The sequence below is a fragment of the Rhinatrema bivittatum genome, chromosome 4 (assembly GCF_901001135.1).
Source record: "Rhinatrema bivittatum chromosome 4, aRhiBiv1.1, whole genome shotgun sequence".
NCBI lineage: Eukaryota > Metazoa > Chordata > Amphibia > Gymnophiona > Rhinatrematidae > Rhinatrema > Rhinatrema bivittatum.
In genome coordinates this window covers 170,165,703-170,181,353 of record NC_042618.1, presented here as the reverse complement: position 1 = coordinate 170,181,353, position 15,651 = coordinate 170,165,703, and the positions used below count along the sequence as shown (strand labels likewise).

The window sequence follows — 15,651 nt, the reverse complement described above, 5'->3', positions numbered from 1 at the left end:
CAACAAACGCAAATGTTAACCAAATACCAGAAAAAAATAAGTTTGCCAACTAAAGGCTCTGGCAGGAAAATATTAATTTATGGTTGCAGGTTTCTTTGGGACTCCATCTTAACTACTGAGGATAAAGACGTCTACCGAGTCTCCACAGGAGCAGCAATGCTGCTGGCTGCGATCCACACCTGTGACCAGGTACAGTACAGTCCACCTGGGATTAGGTATCGCACAGATATCACTATGGAGAAGAGAATGAGGGACTATAAAATATTATTAATAAATGGAGGTGTCCTATAGTAGAGCAACCTTTCCTGCCTTAGATAGATGTTTAGCAAAAATGCACTGAATTATAATCATTCACTTAGTCCAAAAGCTCAAATGCATTTTAGTAAAGGTTTTTTTGTCCAGAAATAATTCTCATGAGAAAGTAAACTTGCCTATGAAAATAAAGCCATGAATATATGTATAACAAAATCTTCCCCATTGATCTTCACCCATTACACTGATCCGGCATAGCTAGACCCTGATGTGGGAATCTCTTTGCTGTAAAGCCACAGCCCTCTGCCGTGGGAATAAACCTGACACCAGTGTTTCAGCAAACAAGTTGCCTGCTCTGGGGGAAATGCAGGCAGCTTCTGGGCAGAATTCATCAATTAGTTCAGAAAAAAAACACTGCTTGCTGCTGCTGCGTGGCCTTCGGTTAGGGGGAAGCTTTGGTTATATATTCAAGACTTATTTTCATAAGCAAGTTTAGTTTCTCATTTTTGGAAGTAAATCTTTCTTAAAGTGCATAAAGATTTTGGACTAGGTGGATGATTACAATTTGGTGCATTCTTGCTAGACATTTATCTACAGCATGAAAGGTGGCACTAGTATATGGCACCGCCATTCATTTATTAATAATATTTTATAGTGCACCAGTCTTTCCTACATACCCGCTATGATACAACATACCTGGAAGCAGAGGTAATATAACATATCTGGGACCAGGAATGATACAACAGAGAAGCAAAGAATCTGAGGACAGATTTATTTATTTATTTCAATTGCTTTGTAGGGAACACTAATCCTGTTAATAAAATACAATAATTAAAAACTAAGAACCAGAAGGCCCATCTAGTCCGCCCAATTCATTTCCTAATTCATAGGCCCTGATGCTCTCTGGCTCTCCTTTCACTTCTTCCTATCCTGGAATCCTCTGTGCTTATCCCAGGCATTCTTGAATTCTGTCAATATGATAAAGGCACACCTGTGCTCATAAGAACATAAGAAATTGCCATGGTGGGTCAGACCAAGGGTCCATCAAGCCCAGCATCCTGTTTCCAACAGAGGCCAAACCAGGCCACAAGAACCTGGCAAGTACCCAAACATTAAGTAGATCCCATGCTACTGATGCAATTATTAGCAGTGACTATTCCCTAAGTCAACTTGATTAATAGCAGTTAATGGATTTCTCCTCCAAGAACTTATCCAAACCTTTTTTTGAACCCAGCTACCCTAACTGCATCCACAACTGCATCCACAACTGCAACCACATCCTCTGGCAACAAACTCCAGAGCTCAATTGCGCATTGAGCACACAATGGCTAGAATGAATAGCTTCTTCTCTGCAGGGGCTTAGTATTAGATCACACAATAGGAGGTCATTTATGTGCCTACAACCTGCTTGTAGGCATATAAATACTGTCCTAAAATTGACCCAGGCTCAGCACACAAAGAACCCAAGTTCCTGCCTCCTTTTACGTACCCTGAGGAGGGATGTTCCTGTGGGTAGAGTTGGCGCTTACATGTGTACATCTTGATTTTAAAAAGTATCCACGTATGGGCACACACATAAATTCCATGCTCCAAAGTGGAGGTGTACTTTTATGCAAGTGAATGTGTGCACATGCTCGGACAATTATCTGAGGAGTTTCAAGGTGAACTTATGTGTGTAATTTTGCTTTGAAAATCCTTGGAGAAGTCTGCACGCATTATATAAAAATGCAGGCTTTACCACTCTGTGTGGTCTGTTGAAAATGAGTCTGCAGCAGTGCAGCTGGTGTTCCAGTTTTCCCGTTTTGTGGAAGACTAGTTGTTTGTGACTGAAGTCTTTTGATGACAAGGAGCTAGAGAACAGGTGCACTCTTGGCATTTAAACATCTGGAGCATTACCCCTCTCTTGTTTCACTTATGTGATGCTCGCCCTCCCTGGAGAAGGAAAGAGAAGTGAATGTAATCAGCTTTGAAGTGCTGAAAAGTGGAATGTAAAATCTGATAAATCCGGATTCTGGGTGACACTTTTCTTCCCCGTCTTTCTTAGGTCAGTGCCTACGGATTCATCACACCGGACTATGACAAATATTCTGAACACTATTATGACAAGATCTACAAAGAATTCATCTTCTATAGCAATCATAATTTCAAGCTAGAAATGGAGCTCTGGCAAAAGCTGCATAAGAATGGGATTATCAAGCTGCACAGCAGGCAGTGACCATGGGCTGGCTCAGGACACAGCACAAGTCCACACACTCCAACAACGGACAGAGCAAAGTGAGCACATGAGAGTAAATGGCATATCTGCACTCAGCCAGTTATGGAGACTCCAGCATAGCTTCTATATAAAGTATGACCCTGAGAGACACTATTATCATGTTTACAGTACACAGAGACATTCATTCGAGTGCTTATATGGCCCTCTGTTATACATCAGAGGAAGATGGGGGTATTCCTGCCAGCTGATTCAACTTCACAGTACCTCTGCTGCACAGGCCACTTCTGGAAGCTGCAGTCTGGCAGGCAGGTCAGATTGCAAAATGCAGGTTCCACAACCCCTTAATGTAGCACTTAACCCCAAATCACATAGGTCACCTTGAAAGATGTAGCACTGTACCAGCAGAGCCCCCACTCCTTTCTGCTCCTGGTTTCTACTTTCAGTCTTATTTCTGAGCTGGAGATGTGAATGGATCTTACACCAAGGCACTCTCTGCCTGGTAGGAGACAGAGTGACACCTATCTGCCCTTCATTTGCCTCACATGGGATGGCCACCTAGTGTGTTTGGCTTATGTGACAAAACAAATATTGTGTCAGACAAGAATATTTTATTGCCAGTAGAGTTTTCTTGCTCACAGTGAAAGAGTATTTCTTACCACCTGTTCTTGTTTTCCTTTAATAAAGAATTTAGCACTGGGGATAGCTGCCAGATTGACACAATAGACATGAGCTTCTGCATGTATCCACAGTGTCGGGAGCTGCAGTGCAGGTTTATCCCATTTGCCGCCCCTCCCCCCCCCCCCCCCCCCCCCCCCCCACACACACACACACACACACTCACACACACAATTACCACAGAACAAATACAGCATGGACCCTACCTGCCCTACTATCATCTCATCTCCCTCCTCCCTTTTACATCCAAAACACTCAAATGTGCTGCTCACCTCTGCTGTCTTGACTTTATTTCCTTTCAAGGCATTCTCAATCCACTCCAGACTGGTTTTCACCCTCTGGCTGCACTCCACAGAAACAGCCATTAAAGTCACCAATGACCTATTTATGGCTGAAACCAAAGGTCTTTACTCCTTGACCTATCTGCTGTTTTTTGACACTGTTGAACCTACTCCTTGATGCTCTGTTCTTACTTGGATTTCAGGACTCTTTCCTGTCTTGACTCTCTTCTCCCCTCTCTCATCACACTTATAGTATTTCCTCTGGTGGATTCTCCCATCCTGCTAACAATCGGTATGCCTCAGGGCTCTGCTCTGGGCCCTCTTCTCTTTCTGCACTAATTCCCTTTCTTCTGATCTCCTCCCCTGGATTTCAATGCCATCTTTTTGCCGATGATTCCCAGATTTACCTCTCTATTTCCACAAATGCAGTCCTAGATCTCAGCCTGCTTGTCTGATATCGCTGCCTAGATGCCCCACCACCTCCTTAAACTCAACATGGCCACGACAGAGCTCCTTATCTTTCCCTACAAAGCCATTTCCACCTTTCTCTATTTCTGTTGGTAACATTGTCATCCTCCGAGTCCCCTCACCCCGTAATCTTGGGGTCATCTTTCATTCCTTGTGCTCCTTCTCTACACATACCCAAGACACTGCTAAACTGTGTCTTTTTTTTTTTTCTCTGTAACATCACAAAAATCTGTCCCTTCCTTTCAAAACATGCTACCAGATCCCTTATTCACTCTCTCATCTCCTCCCGCTACTGCAACCTGCTTCTCACAGGTCTCCAGGTGAACCATCTCTCTCTACTACAATCTATCCAAAATTCAGCTGTGCCATTTTTCTTTCGCCAAAGTTGCTACACTCATATAACCCCTCTTCTCCCTGTCCATTCCTGCATACAGTTCAAGCCCCTCTTACTCACCTACAAAGCATTCACTCTGCAGCTCCTCACTACCTCTCCTCTCTTATCTCTCTACAGCCCCCTTATGAACTCCTCCATCTCCACCAACTCCATGCTTTCCACCTACCTGCACCGTATGCTTGGAATAGTCTTCCTGAGCTGGTGCAGCATACTCCCTTTCTGGCCTTATTCAAATCCAGTCTAATACAAATTTTTTTTTTCATTTTTGTATTTATGCAATTTATTCATTAAAATCAAGAAAATCTTGACATTCAGAAAAAATATATGAAATTCAAACTTCAATGTATAATAAGACAAAAGAAAAATTTCAAAACTTCATACAATCTAGTCCACAATACAAGGGGACCCAATTCCACTATTCCTAGAAATATTAATCAATAAGAGGAAAACAAAGATCAGCACCACATAGAGGGTCATTATTTAAATGAGAGAGAAGACACGCAGCCTTACAAGAAACATATTAACCTTAATTTAAACTGCGTTATCCTGAGGGGTTACAATTTTGTCACTTAAAAATTGAGTTAACTGTGAAGGGGAAAAGAAAATGTATGAAGCATCTATATATTTAATTTAGCACGCACAAGGAAATTTCAGTAAGAAGAAGGCCCTATTTGAGGACCTTAGGTCTAAGCAACAAAAATTGTTTCCGCTTCTTTTGTGTCTTTAGACACATCAGGAAAAACTCTAACCTGGAGCTGAAAGAAGGACTCTAATTGATACCTGAAAAAGAGCTTCAACATCCAATCTCTGTCCATTTCTAACTCAAAAGTTACTATCAGGGTTGCTGGTGTAACTTGGGCAGAGTCTGAGGTTTCCAAAAATTCTGAGGTGTTCATACCAGGCATAGTTAATTCATCAGGACGCTCTATAGGAGTTTCATGTACTGTCCCAGGATGATCTTCTTCTTTCCCCTTCTTAGGTGGTGGCAAATAAAATGACCTAGATAATGGAGGAACTGCATGTTCTGAGACTTTAAGAATCTCTATTAAATATCTTTTAAACATATCTGTGGGTGAAATATAAGGCATCTTGGGGAAGTTCACTAAACGTAAATTTCTTCCGCGAATAGCGTTTTCCAGATTTTCAATTTTATTTGATAGAGATGTGTTATCCTTTATAAGAGAATCCTGTAAAGATTTAACAGAAGTCAGACTCATATTAAACTGTTTTAACTGTTGAGACATAAATTTAGAAGAGTTCTCAACCATTTTGCAAATGCTGGTCGTTTTCCTTTGAGTTTTGAACTAATACATTTAGCTGATTTGTAAGAGAACTTCCAAGTCCTTCAATTGCCTCCCAGACAGAGTCTAAAGTTATAGTTTTTAGGTCTTACCAAGGAAAATCCAGGATATGTACCCAAAGAACTGAAGGAATCCTTTCCATCCAGAACAAATTGCTCTCCCAAGGCTGCGGGACTGGTGAGCTTGCCGAGCACAGACACCTCGGCATCTGCACCTCCTTTTCCCGGTGGAGAGCTCCCTGCCTGGGGCCCTCGACTGCCTGCATCATCAACAGGCGACGGGGTCCAGGCTCCCGTCCGGGTGTCTGAGTGCAGCAGGGTTCACTGGAGTAACTCTCGCCATCGGGGACAGAGAGATAACTGAGCCAGAGGAAGAAATTTGCACCTCTTCCACAGTTTCCAACCCCAGTGACTCGACTCCCGATGCAGGGCCCCCTCGAACTCGAACCCCCCCCCCCCCCTCCTTCGCTCGTCTTTTCTAGCCAGAATGGGACATTTTAGTTAAGAAATTATTAGAAGAAAAATTGGAGGCAAACTAATACGGCGTTCAGACTGGCGGTGCTGACGCCATCTTGGATCCCCCAGTGACCCAGTCTAATATAATTTTATTAATTGCAACCATTCTTTTAATAAATGAAATTCCCAAACTCTCTTTTTTTTCCTGTATGTCAGTCTTGATTAGATTGTAAACTCTACTGAGAAGGAACTATCTCTTGTGTGTTTGCACAGCGCTGTGTACGTAGGGCTATAGAAGTGATGAGTACATAAGATTTGACATACTGGATCAGACTAAGCCCATCAAGCCCAGTATCCTGTTTCCAACAATGGCTAAGCCAGGTCACAAGTACCTGGCAGGATCCCAAGGGGCAGATAGATTCCAAGCTGCTTAACCCAAGAATAAGCAGTGGATTTCTGCAATTCTCCCTTAATAATTAACAGACCTTTCCTCCAGCAACTTGTCCATACCTTTATTAAACACAGCTACACTAATAGCTTTCATTACATCCTCTGGCAACGAATTCCAGAGCTTAATTATGCATTGAGTAAAAAATATTTTTTCTTATTAGTTTTAAATGTATTACCCAATAACTTCATTATGGGCCGGATTTTAAAAGGGTTACGCGCATAAGGTATGCGCGTAACCCTTTTAAAACCCCCCTGCGCGCGCCGAGCCTATTTTGCATAGGCTCGGCGGCGCACGCAAGCCCCGGGACGCACGTAAGTCCCGGGGCTTGCAAAAAGGGGTGGTCGGGGGCGTGGCCAGGGAGCACGGTTTTCGATCGGGGGCGTGTTCGGGGGCGTGTGGGCGGTCCAGGGGTGTGGCCGAGTGCCCCGACACAGCGGCCTGTGTCGGGGCCTGCCATGCCGGCGCACGTAAGTTACTACTGCCCGGAGGCAGTAGTAACTTTTCTGATAAAGGTAGGGGGAAGGGTTAGATAGGGCCGGGAGGGTGGGTTAGGTAGGGGAAGGGAGGGGAAGGTGCAGGGGTGGAAGGAAAGTTCCCTCCAAGGCTGCTCCGCTCCGAGGCCGCTCCGATTTCGGAGCGGCCTCAGAAGGAAAGGGCAGCACGCGCAGGGCTCGGCACGTGCAAGTTGCATAAATGTGCACCCCCTTGCACGCGCCGACCCTGGATTTTATAAGATACACGCGTATCTTATCAAATCCAGCGTACTTTTGTTCGCGCCTGATGCGTGAATAAAAGTACGCGCGCGTGCTCTCTTTTAAAATGTACCCCTATGTGTCCCATGGTCTTTGCACTTTTTGAAAGAGTAAACTGATTAACGTTTACTCATTCCATTCCACTCATTATTTTATAGACCTCTATCATATCTCCCCTCAGCTGTCTCTTCTCCAAACTGAATAGTCTTAACCTCTTTAGCCTTTCTTCATAGGAGAATTGTTCCATCCCCTTTATCATATTGGTCACCGTTCTCTGTGCCTTTTCTAATTCTATTTCTTTCTTGAGATGTGGTAACCAGAATTGAACACAATACTCAGTAGAGATGTGAATCGTGTGCCCGATCGTTTTAACGATCAGGTTCGGATGGAGTATGGCGCCGATCGCCTTTGCCCTCACTTTGTCACAGGGAGCGACCGTCGCTCCCTGTGACATAGTGAGGGCAAAGGCGATCGGCGCCATTTTGAAACCAGTCCTGCACCTGCACCGGCACCGAGGGTATGATTGAAGGGATGGCTCCCGGACCCCCCTCTAGACCACCAGGTACATGTAAAAAGTTTTGGGGGGGTCGGGAGGGTGGGAGAAGCAAAGGGGTAATTTGTAAAGGGTCGGGTGGGGTTTTTTTTATCGGGCCATCGGCGCCATTTTTATCAGTGGTAGCCAAAATGGCGCCGATGGCCCGAGAGCGGGAGATCGCGCCGGGACCCCCCCTCCCCCCACTGGACCACCAGGTAATTTAACATTTGGGGGGGGGGGGTTCGGGAGGGTGGGGGAGGGTAAAGGATTGGTTTTAAAGGGTCAGGGTGGGTTTAGGAGTTGTTTTGGTGTGCCGGTTTTCCCGCCCTCCCCCCAAATAATTCCTGTACTCGATTTAACGATTTTTCACGATAAATCGAGGGAATTCCTATTGTATTGAGTCCCTTACCGATTAATGACAATTTTAAAATTATCAGACGATAATTTAAATCATTAAAAAACGATTCACATCCCTAATACTCAGGATGAGGTCACACCATAGAGCAAAGAGAAGCATTATGATATTCTCTGTTTTATTCTCCATTCCATTCCTAATAATCCCTAGCATTCTATTTGCTTTCTTGGCTGCTGCTGCACACAGCAGATGATTTCAACATATTTTCAACGATGACACCTAGATCCTTTTCCTGAGTGGTGACTCCTCATGTAGAACCTTGCATTGTGTAGCCATAATTTGGGATTCTCTTCCCTAAGTGCATCACTTTGCACTTGTCTACATTAAATTTTATTTGCATTTGCATGCCCAGTCTCCCAGTTTTGCAATGTCCTCTTGCAAATTTTCACAATCCTCTTGTGATTTTAGAACTTTGAATAATTTTAGTCATCAGCAAATCTGATATATTAAAAAGCATCAGTCCTAGATGGGACACTCCACTAATCACCTTTTTCCATTGGGAAAATTTACCATTTAGCCCTACTCTCTTTTTTTCTATCTTTTAACCAGTTGATGATCCACAATAGGACACTGCCAACTATCCCATGATTTTCTAATTTCCTAAGAAGTCTCACATGAGGGACTTTGTCAAATGCTTTCTGGAAATCCAGATACACTATATCAACTGGCTTACCTTTATCCACATGTTTATTTATGCCTTCAAAAAAATGTAGCAAATTTGTGAGGCAAGACTTCCCTTGGTTAAATCCATGTTGGCTTTGTCCCATTAAACTATGCTTATCTATATGTTCAGCAATTTTGTTCTTTATGATAGTTTCTACCATTTTACCTGGCACAGATGTCACACTCACTGGTCTGTAATTTCCTGGATCACTCCTTGATCCCTTTTTGAAAACTGGCATTACATTTGCAACCTTCAGGTATCATAAGAACATAAGAACATAAGAAAATGCCATACTGGGTCAGACCAAGGGTCCATCAAGCCCAGCATCCTGTTTCCAACAATGGCCAATCCAGGCCATAAGAACCTGGCAAGTACCCAAAAACTAAGTCTATTCCATGTAACCATTGCTAATGGCAGTGGCTATTCTCTAAGGGGCGGATTTTAAAAGGAGCGCGAATAGCCTACTTTTGTTTGCGCTCCAGGCGCAAACAAAAGTACGCTGGATTTTAGTAGATACGCGCAGAGCCGCGCGTATCTGCTAAAAACCTGGATCGGCGCGCGCAAGGCTATGGATTTTGTATAGCCGGCGCACGCCGAGCCGCGCAGCCTACCCCCGTTCCCTCCAAGGCCGCTCCGAAATCGGAGTGGCCTCGGAGGGAATCCTCTAACGCCCTCCCCTCACCTTCCCCTCCCTTCCTCTACCTAACCCACCCGCCCGGCCCTGTCTACACCCCCCCCTTACCTTTGTTGGGGGATTTACGCCTCCCAAAGGGAGGCATAAATCCCCGCGCGCCAGCGGGCCTCCTGCGCGCCGGGCCGCGACCTGGGGGCGGGTACGGAGGGCGCGGCCATGCCCCCGGACCGCCCCGGGCCGTAGCCACGCCCCCGTACCAGCCCCCAAAACGCTGCCGACACGCCCCGAAAACGCCGCGACGACCGGGACCGCCCCCGACATGCCCCCGACACGCCCCCCTTGGAGAACCCCGGGACTTACGCGAGTCCCGGGGCTCTGCGCGCGCCGGTAGGCCTATGTAAAATAGGCTTCCCGGCGCGCAGGGCCCTGCTCGCCTAAATCCGCCCGGTTTTGGGCGGATTTAGGCGAGCAGGGCTCTTAAAATCCACCCCTAAGTGAACTTAATAGCAGGTAATGGACTTCTCCTCCAAGAACTTATCCAATCCTTTTTTAAACACAGCTATACTAACTGCACGAACCACATTCTCTGGCAACAAATTCCAGAGTTTAATTGTGCGTTGAGTAAAAAAGAACTTTCTCCGATTAGTTTTAAATGTGCCCCATGCTAACTTCATGGAGTGCCCCCTAGTCTTTCTACTATCCGAAAGAGTAAATAACCGATTCACATCTACCCGTTCTAGACCTCTCATGATTTTAAACACCTCTATCATATCCCCCCTCAGTCGTCTCTTCTCCAAGCTGAAAAGTCCTAACCTCTTTAGTCTTTCCTCATAGATGATGTTATTGATAGTTTACAAATTTCCAATAGCAAGTCCACAATTTTATTTCTCAGTTCTTTCATCACTCTGGAATGTATACCATCTGGTCCAGGTGGTTTGCTACTGTTTAGTTTGTCAATTTGTCCTAATACATCTTCCAGGTTCACTGAGATTTGTTTTAGTTCCTCTGAATCATCACCTTTGAATATCATTTCTGGCATGGATATATCTCTTACATCTTCCTCAGTGACTACTGAAGCAAAGAATTCATTTAGTCTCTCTGCTATGGCTTTGCCCTTAAGTTCTTCTTTTACCCCTTGATCATCTAATGCTCCGACTCCCTCACAGGCTTTTTACCTGGAATGTACCTGAAAAAGTTTTTATTATGAATTTTTGTTTTCACAGCAAACTTCTTTTCAAATTCTCTCTTTGCCTTCCTTATCAATGCTTTGCATCTGACTTGCCAGTGCTTATGCTTTTTCCTGTTTTCTTCATTTGGATCCCTTTTCCATTTCTTGAAAGATGTTCTTTTAGATATTATAGCCTCTCTCACCTCACCTTTCAACCCTGCCGGTAGTCATTTAGCCTTCTTTCCATCTTTTCAAATTCATGGAATACTTCTGTTCTAGGCATCCAAGATGGTATTTTTAAATCTGAGCTAAACTCTTAGGGGCAGATTTTCAAAGGGTTACGCGCTCCTGCACGCGCCGAGCCTATTTTGCATAAGCTCGGCGACGTGCATAAGCCCCGGGACACACGTATGTCCCGGGGCTTTGAAAAAGGGGCGGGAAGGGGCAGGGCCGGAGCCTCCAGGCACAGCGGCCATTTTCTGCTATGCCTGGGATTGTGGGCCAGCCGGCTGGCCGGCGCGCGCAATCTACGCCTGCCCGGAGGCAGGCGCAACTTATAGGACAAAGGTAAGGGGGGGGTTTAGGTAGGGCTGGGGGGGCGGGTTAGGTAGGGGAAGGGAGGGGATGGTGGGGGGGGGAAAGGAAAGTTCCCTCCGAGGCTGCTCCGATTTCGGAGCGGCCTCAGAGGGAACGGAGGAAGGCTGCGCGACTCACCGCGCGCAAGTTGCACAATTGTGCACCCCCTTGTGCGTGCCGACCCTGGATTTTATAACATGAGCGCGGATGCGTGCACATGTTATAAAATCGGGCGTAGTTTTTTTAATCTGGCCCTTAACCTTTGCAGTTGCTCCTTTCAGTTTTTTCCTAACCATTTTTCTTATTTTATCATAGTCAGCTTTTTGAAAATTAAATGCTGTTATAGTACATTTCTTTTCACACTCCCTCCAGTTAAGTCAAATTTCATAATGTTGTGATCACTATTGCCAAGTGGCTCCAACACTGTTACCTCTCGCACTAAATCATGTGCTCCACTAAGGACTAGGTCTAAAATAGTTTCCCCTCCTTCTGGTTCTTTGTACCAGCTGCTCCATGAAGCATGAAGAGCAGTAGTAGTAGTAGTTTATGTACATAAATCTTTTGAAAATTACCCACAAAGGGGCAGATTTTAAAATTTATGCGCGGGCGTAAATTTGTTCGCACAACCCGGCGCGAACAAATCTACGCCCGATTTTATAACATTCGCGCGCTGCCGCATGCATGTTATAAAATCCAGGCTCAGCGTGCGCAAGGGGGTGCACACATGTGCACCTTGTGCGCACTGAGCCCGAGGGGAGCCCCGATGTCTGTCCCCGTTCCCTCCAAGGCCGCTCCAAAATCGGAGCGGCCTTGGAGGGAACTTTTTTTCCTGCCCTACCCACCTTCCCCTCCCTTCCCCTAGCTAACCCAACCCCCAGCCCTACCTAAATCCCTCCCCAACCTTGTTTTATTTCTTATGCCTGCCATAGGCAGGCGTATCTTGTGCACGGCCGGAACGGAGGAGGGCTCAGGACACGCCCCCGGACCGCCGTCCGCCCCTGACCCTGGACACGCCCCTGGACCGCTGTCGTGCCCCCCCGGACCCACCCCCAGACCGCCCACTTTTGAAAACCCCGGGACATACGCGCGTCCCGGGGCTTGTGCTCGCTGCCGAGCCTATGCAAAATAGGCTCAGCACTCGCAGGGGCAGATTTTCTCAGGTTACACACGTATGTTATGCGCGTAGCCTTTGAAAATCTGCCCCAAAATGTTTTACTGAAACAGCAAAAAAATTGTTTTTCAATCTTTGCACACACACACACACACACACACACATACATACCTGTAAATACGGGCTACCTGCAATGTCATGATGTATACAAATCAAGAAAATATAAATTGCAGGCAACTCTGATTAACAAAGTGTTTGAGCAGAAAATAAAGTTAGAGAATTGCTCAACTCTGTGTGTCCGCAAGCAACATTGATTGTGGTTTAGTTTTAATATGATGCAAGTGTCTTTGTAATGGCCAGATCATACCGTGCATCTTCAGTGAAAATCCTTACAGACTTTCAAACTCTAGCTGGAGGATGGTAACTTCATCTCCTTGCAGATCTTCCCTTCAAAATCCCAGGTCACAGCTGCAATCTTTGCTATCAAAATAGGATCCTTTCCCTTCTCAAACTGTATCAGCTTGAGAGATCCACTGCAGCACTACCCTCTGAGCTCCAACTGAGCAGTCATTAGCAGGCCCAATGCTAGCAGGTGTGCAAACCATGCAATTGCACAGGGTGGCATACCTGGGAGGGGGCAAGCAGTGGTCCAAAAAAGAAGAAAGAAAGGAGCCACTTGTAGACCCCATTCCACTGGTGGCAAAAAAAAAAAAAGAGATCTGTGCACGATTTGACCGGGAACAGCATAAAAGAAATGCTAGCTCTGCAAGTTTTTAATACTATGGAGAAGAAAGAGAGGAGAAGAAGCAGCTGAATGGATTCCCTCCTGCTCCTGGTCAGATTGTGCATGGTCCTCTTCTTTTTTTTCACCGCAAGTGGGATGGGGTACACTGGTGACCTCATGGGCCTCTTCTTTTCCTCACCGCCAGTGGGATGGGGTTCACTGGTGGCCTCACGGGTTTCTTCTTTTCTTTGCCGTCGGCGGAATGGGGTCCATCAGCAGTCACACAGGCATCTTCATTTCTTCCTGTGTATTCATTGAGGAGGCACCAGCAGCAATGGAGGAATAAGACAGGCACCAGTGAAGCTGCTGGTGAGTGTATATGCATCTGTGTGAGAGCATGGGAGCCTGTCTTACTTGTGTGTGTGAGAGAGAATGGGAGCCTGCCTGGTTGTGTGTGTGTATCAGAGAGCATTGGAGTCTGCCTGGGTTGTGTGTGTGAGAGTATTAGTGCCTGCTTGGGTTAAGCATGTGAAAGCATTGTATCCTGCCTAGGTTGTGTGTGTGAGAGCAAGGGAGCCTACCTGGGTTATGTGTGTGTGAGAGAGAGCATGGGAGCCTGCCTGAGTTGTGTGTGTATGTGAAAGAGAGAGAGAGAGCATGGGCACCTGCCTGAGAGTACGTGTGTGTGTGTGTGTGTGTGTGTGTTAACAAGGAATCCTGCCTGGGGGGAGGGGTGTGTTTGAGAGAAAATGGGTCTGTCGGTGGATCCCAACCTGCCAGTAGCCAAAGTGAATAGGAGGCCCAGGACTACTGGCAGATCCCAACCAAAGAAGAGCTGGAGACACCCAGGTGTGTGTGAAAGAGGAAGTATGTGTGTGAGCATATAAAAGTATAGGTTTGTGTATATGGATATATAATAAAGAGAGGAGAGACACTTTGTACCCCAATCCCACTAATCCACAACAATCTCAGGGTGACTGGAAATCAAAAGTTCACAGGTATGGAGAGCACAAATCTTTTATCCTTATTAGTTTTATTTTTCGGGTAGTATTGTCTACTGTTTTGAAATATTTTATTGGTGTTTGGGAAATCTAAACAACTTATAGATGAGTTTTTAATTATTTGATCTTCTTTTCAATTACTATTTTTGAAATATTTTATTAGTAGTTTTTTATTATTATGTATTTATTATATTTCTTGATTTTATTGTTTGATGTTTAATGAATGATGATGGATCTGTTTTTCCATGGTTGCACTGCATAGAGGGTCTGGCTTGTTGCAGTTTCTAGTTCAGTTTTTGCCTGTATGTTTCTATTTAGACTTTATGGTTGTTTTATTCTGTATTTGGTGAGGTACTGCTTGTGTTCTGCATTTCTGACTAAGATTAGGTATTCTCCAAATAGGAAATGAATTGGTGTTTTTGAGTGTGGAATAATATTTGCAGTGTTGCCCTTTCATAGGTAGGGTTGATACTGTTTGAGTACTGGCATTTAGTGCTGTTTTGGTATGGGAGTCTTATTATATTGTAACTGTAATTCAGTTTACTCATGGCATTCTGAGGGTCAAGCCCACACCCAACAAGTTTTACAATAAGGCCTAATACCATATGGGTTTCAAGTGTCTTTTTTTGCAGAGATTTCTGGTTGGAACAACAGCAGTGCATGTAAATATAATGTAAGTGATATTTTTACCTTAGAATACTGTACTTTTCTCTTTCTCATGTATTATAAATGTATAATTCTTAACTGTATGTGGAGAGGGCCAGGGGGTTGGGGGGACTAGGTCACCTAATACCCTTGCACGGGCCAGGGGTTCTGGGGGAGGAGGTGAAAACTCAGGGGTTGGGGGGGAGATGTCATTTTTAAAGTTTGTATTGCTGGAGGGAGCTTGGTTCTTTTTGGTGGGCCTGGGACAGAGACTGAATGAACGGGAGGGGGAGGGGAGCAGCACTATAACTGTTTATACAGGGCAGCAAAAAAGCTAGCACCAGTCCTGATCACTAGGAGACCTTGCCACCTTCTCCCCCCCCCCCCCCCCCCGAGGTTTCTGCAAACTTTAATAAATTCTTAAAGGGACGTCTGCATTATTAGTAACCTCTAAATGCATGGAAATCATAGTAAAGATTAGAGATGTGCTTCAGGATTGAATTTCGTGTCGGGCTTTGTTTCGGGGCCCCCCCCCCTCCCACGGGAATTTTGTTTTTCCCACGGTTTGGGGGGGTTTTTTTCGGGGGCCCCGATTTTCAGTTTAGTGCGCCCTAATGGGAGTTAGGGCGCACTAACTCTGCCACGTTAGTGCGCACTATCAAGAGTTAGCCACGTTAGTGCGCACTAAACCACAAATGAATTTTTGCCGAAATTTCGGAAAAAATTAAATTGTTTTTTGGTTCTCCTGAACCATTCTGAATTAGGCAATTTTGTTGAAATGCCAGCAGTGGTATGATTACAGTACCATAGGTACTGATGGCACATAAAGACCAGAATGGTCCATACAGTCTTCCCAACATGTTGCTTAGGATAGTAACTTTCGCCCCATGCAAAAATATTAACTTTAGATGTAGCAGAGTTTGCCCCATTTCTT

General features: G+C 45.2%; 1 protein-coding gene across 1 annotated transcript in view; it reads left to right on the top strand.

Moving 5' to 3' along the window:
- The window catches only part of LOC115090297 (alpha-N-acetylgalactosaminide alpha-2,6-sialyltransferase 2-like), a 118,859-nt gene extending 115,694 nt beyond the window's left edge, over window positions 1-3,165 (top strand). Inside the window, exons 8-9 of the mRNA XM_029599211.1 lie at window positions 90-189; window positions 2,297-3,165. Of these exons, the coding sequence (XP_029455071.1) occupies window positions 90-189; window positions 2,297-2,467 (271 nt within the window). The 3' untranslated portion in view covers window positions 2,468-3,165. The remainder of the gene's footprint in view (window positions 1-89; window positions 190-2,296) is intronic.
- The last annotated feature ends 12,486 nt before the right edge of the window (window positions 3,166-15,651 follow it).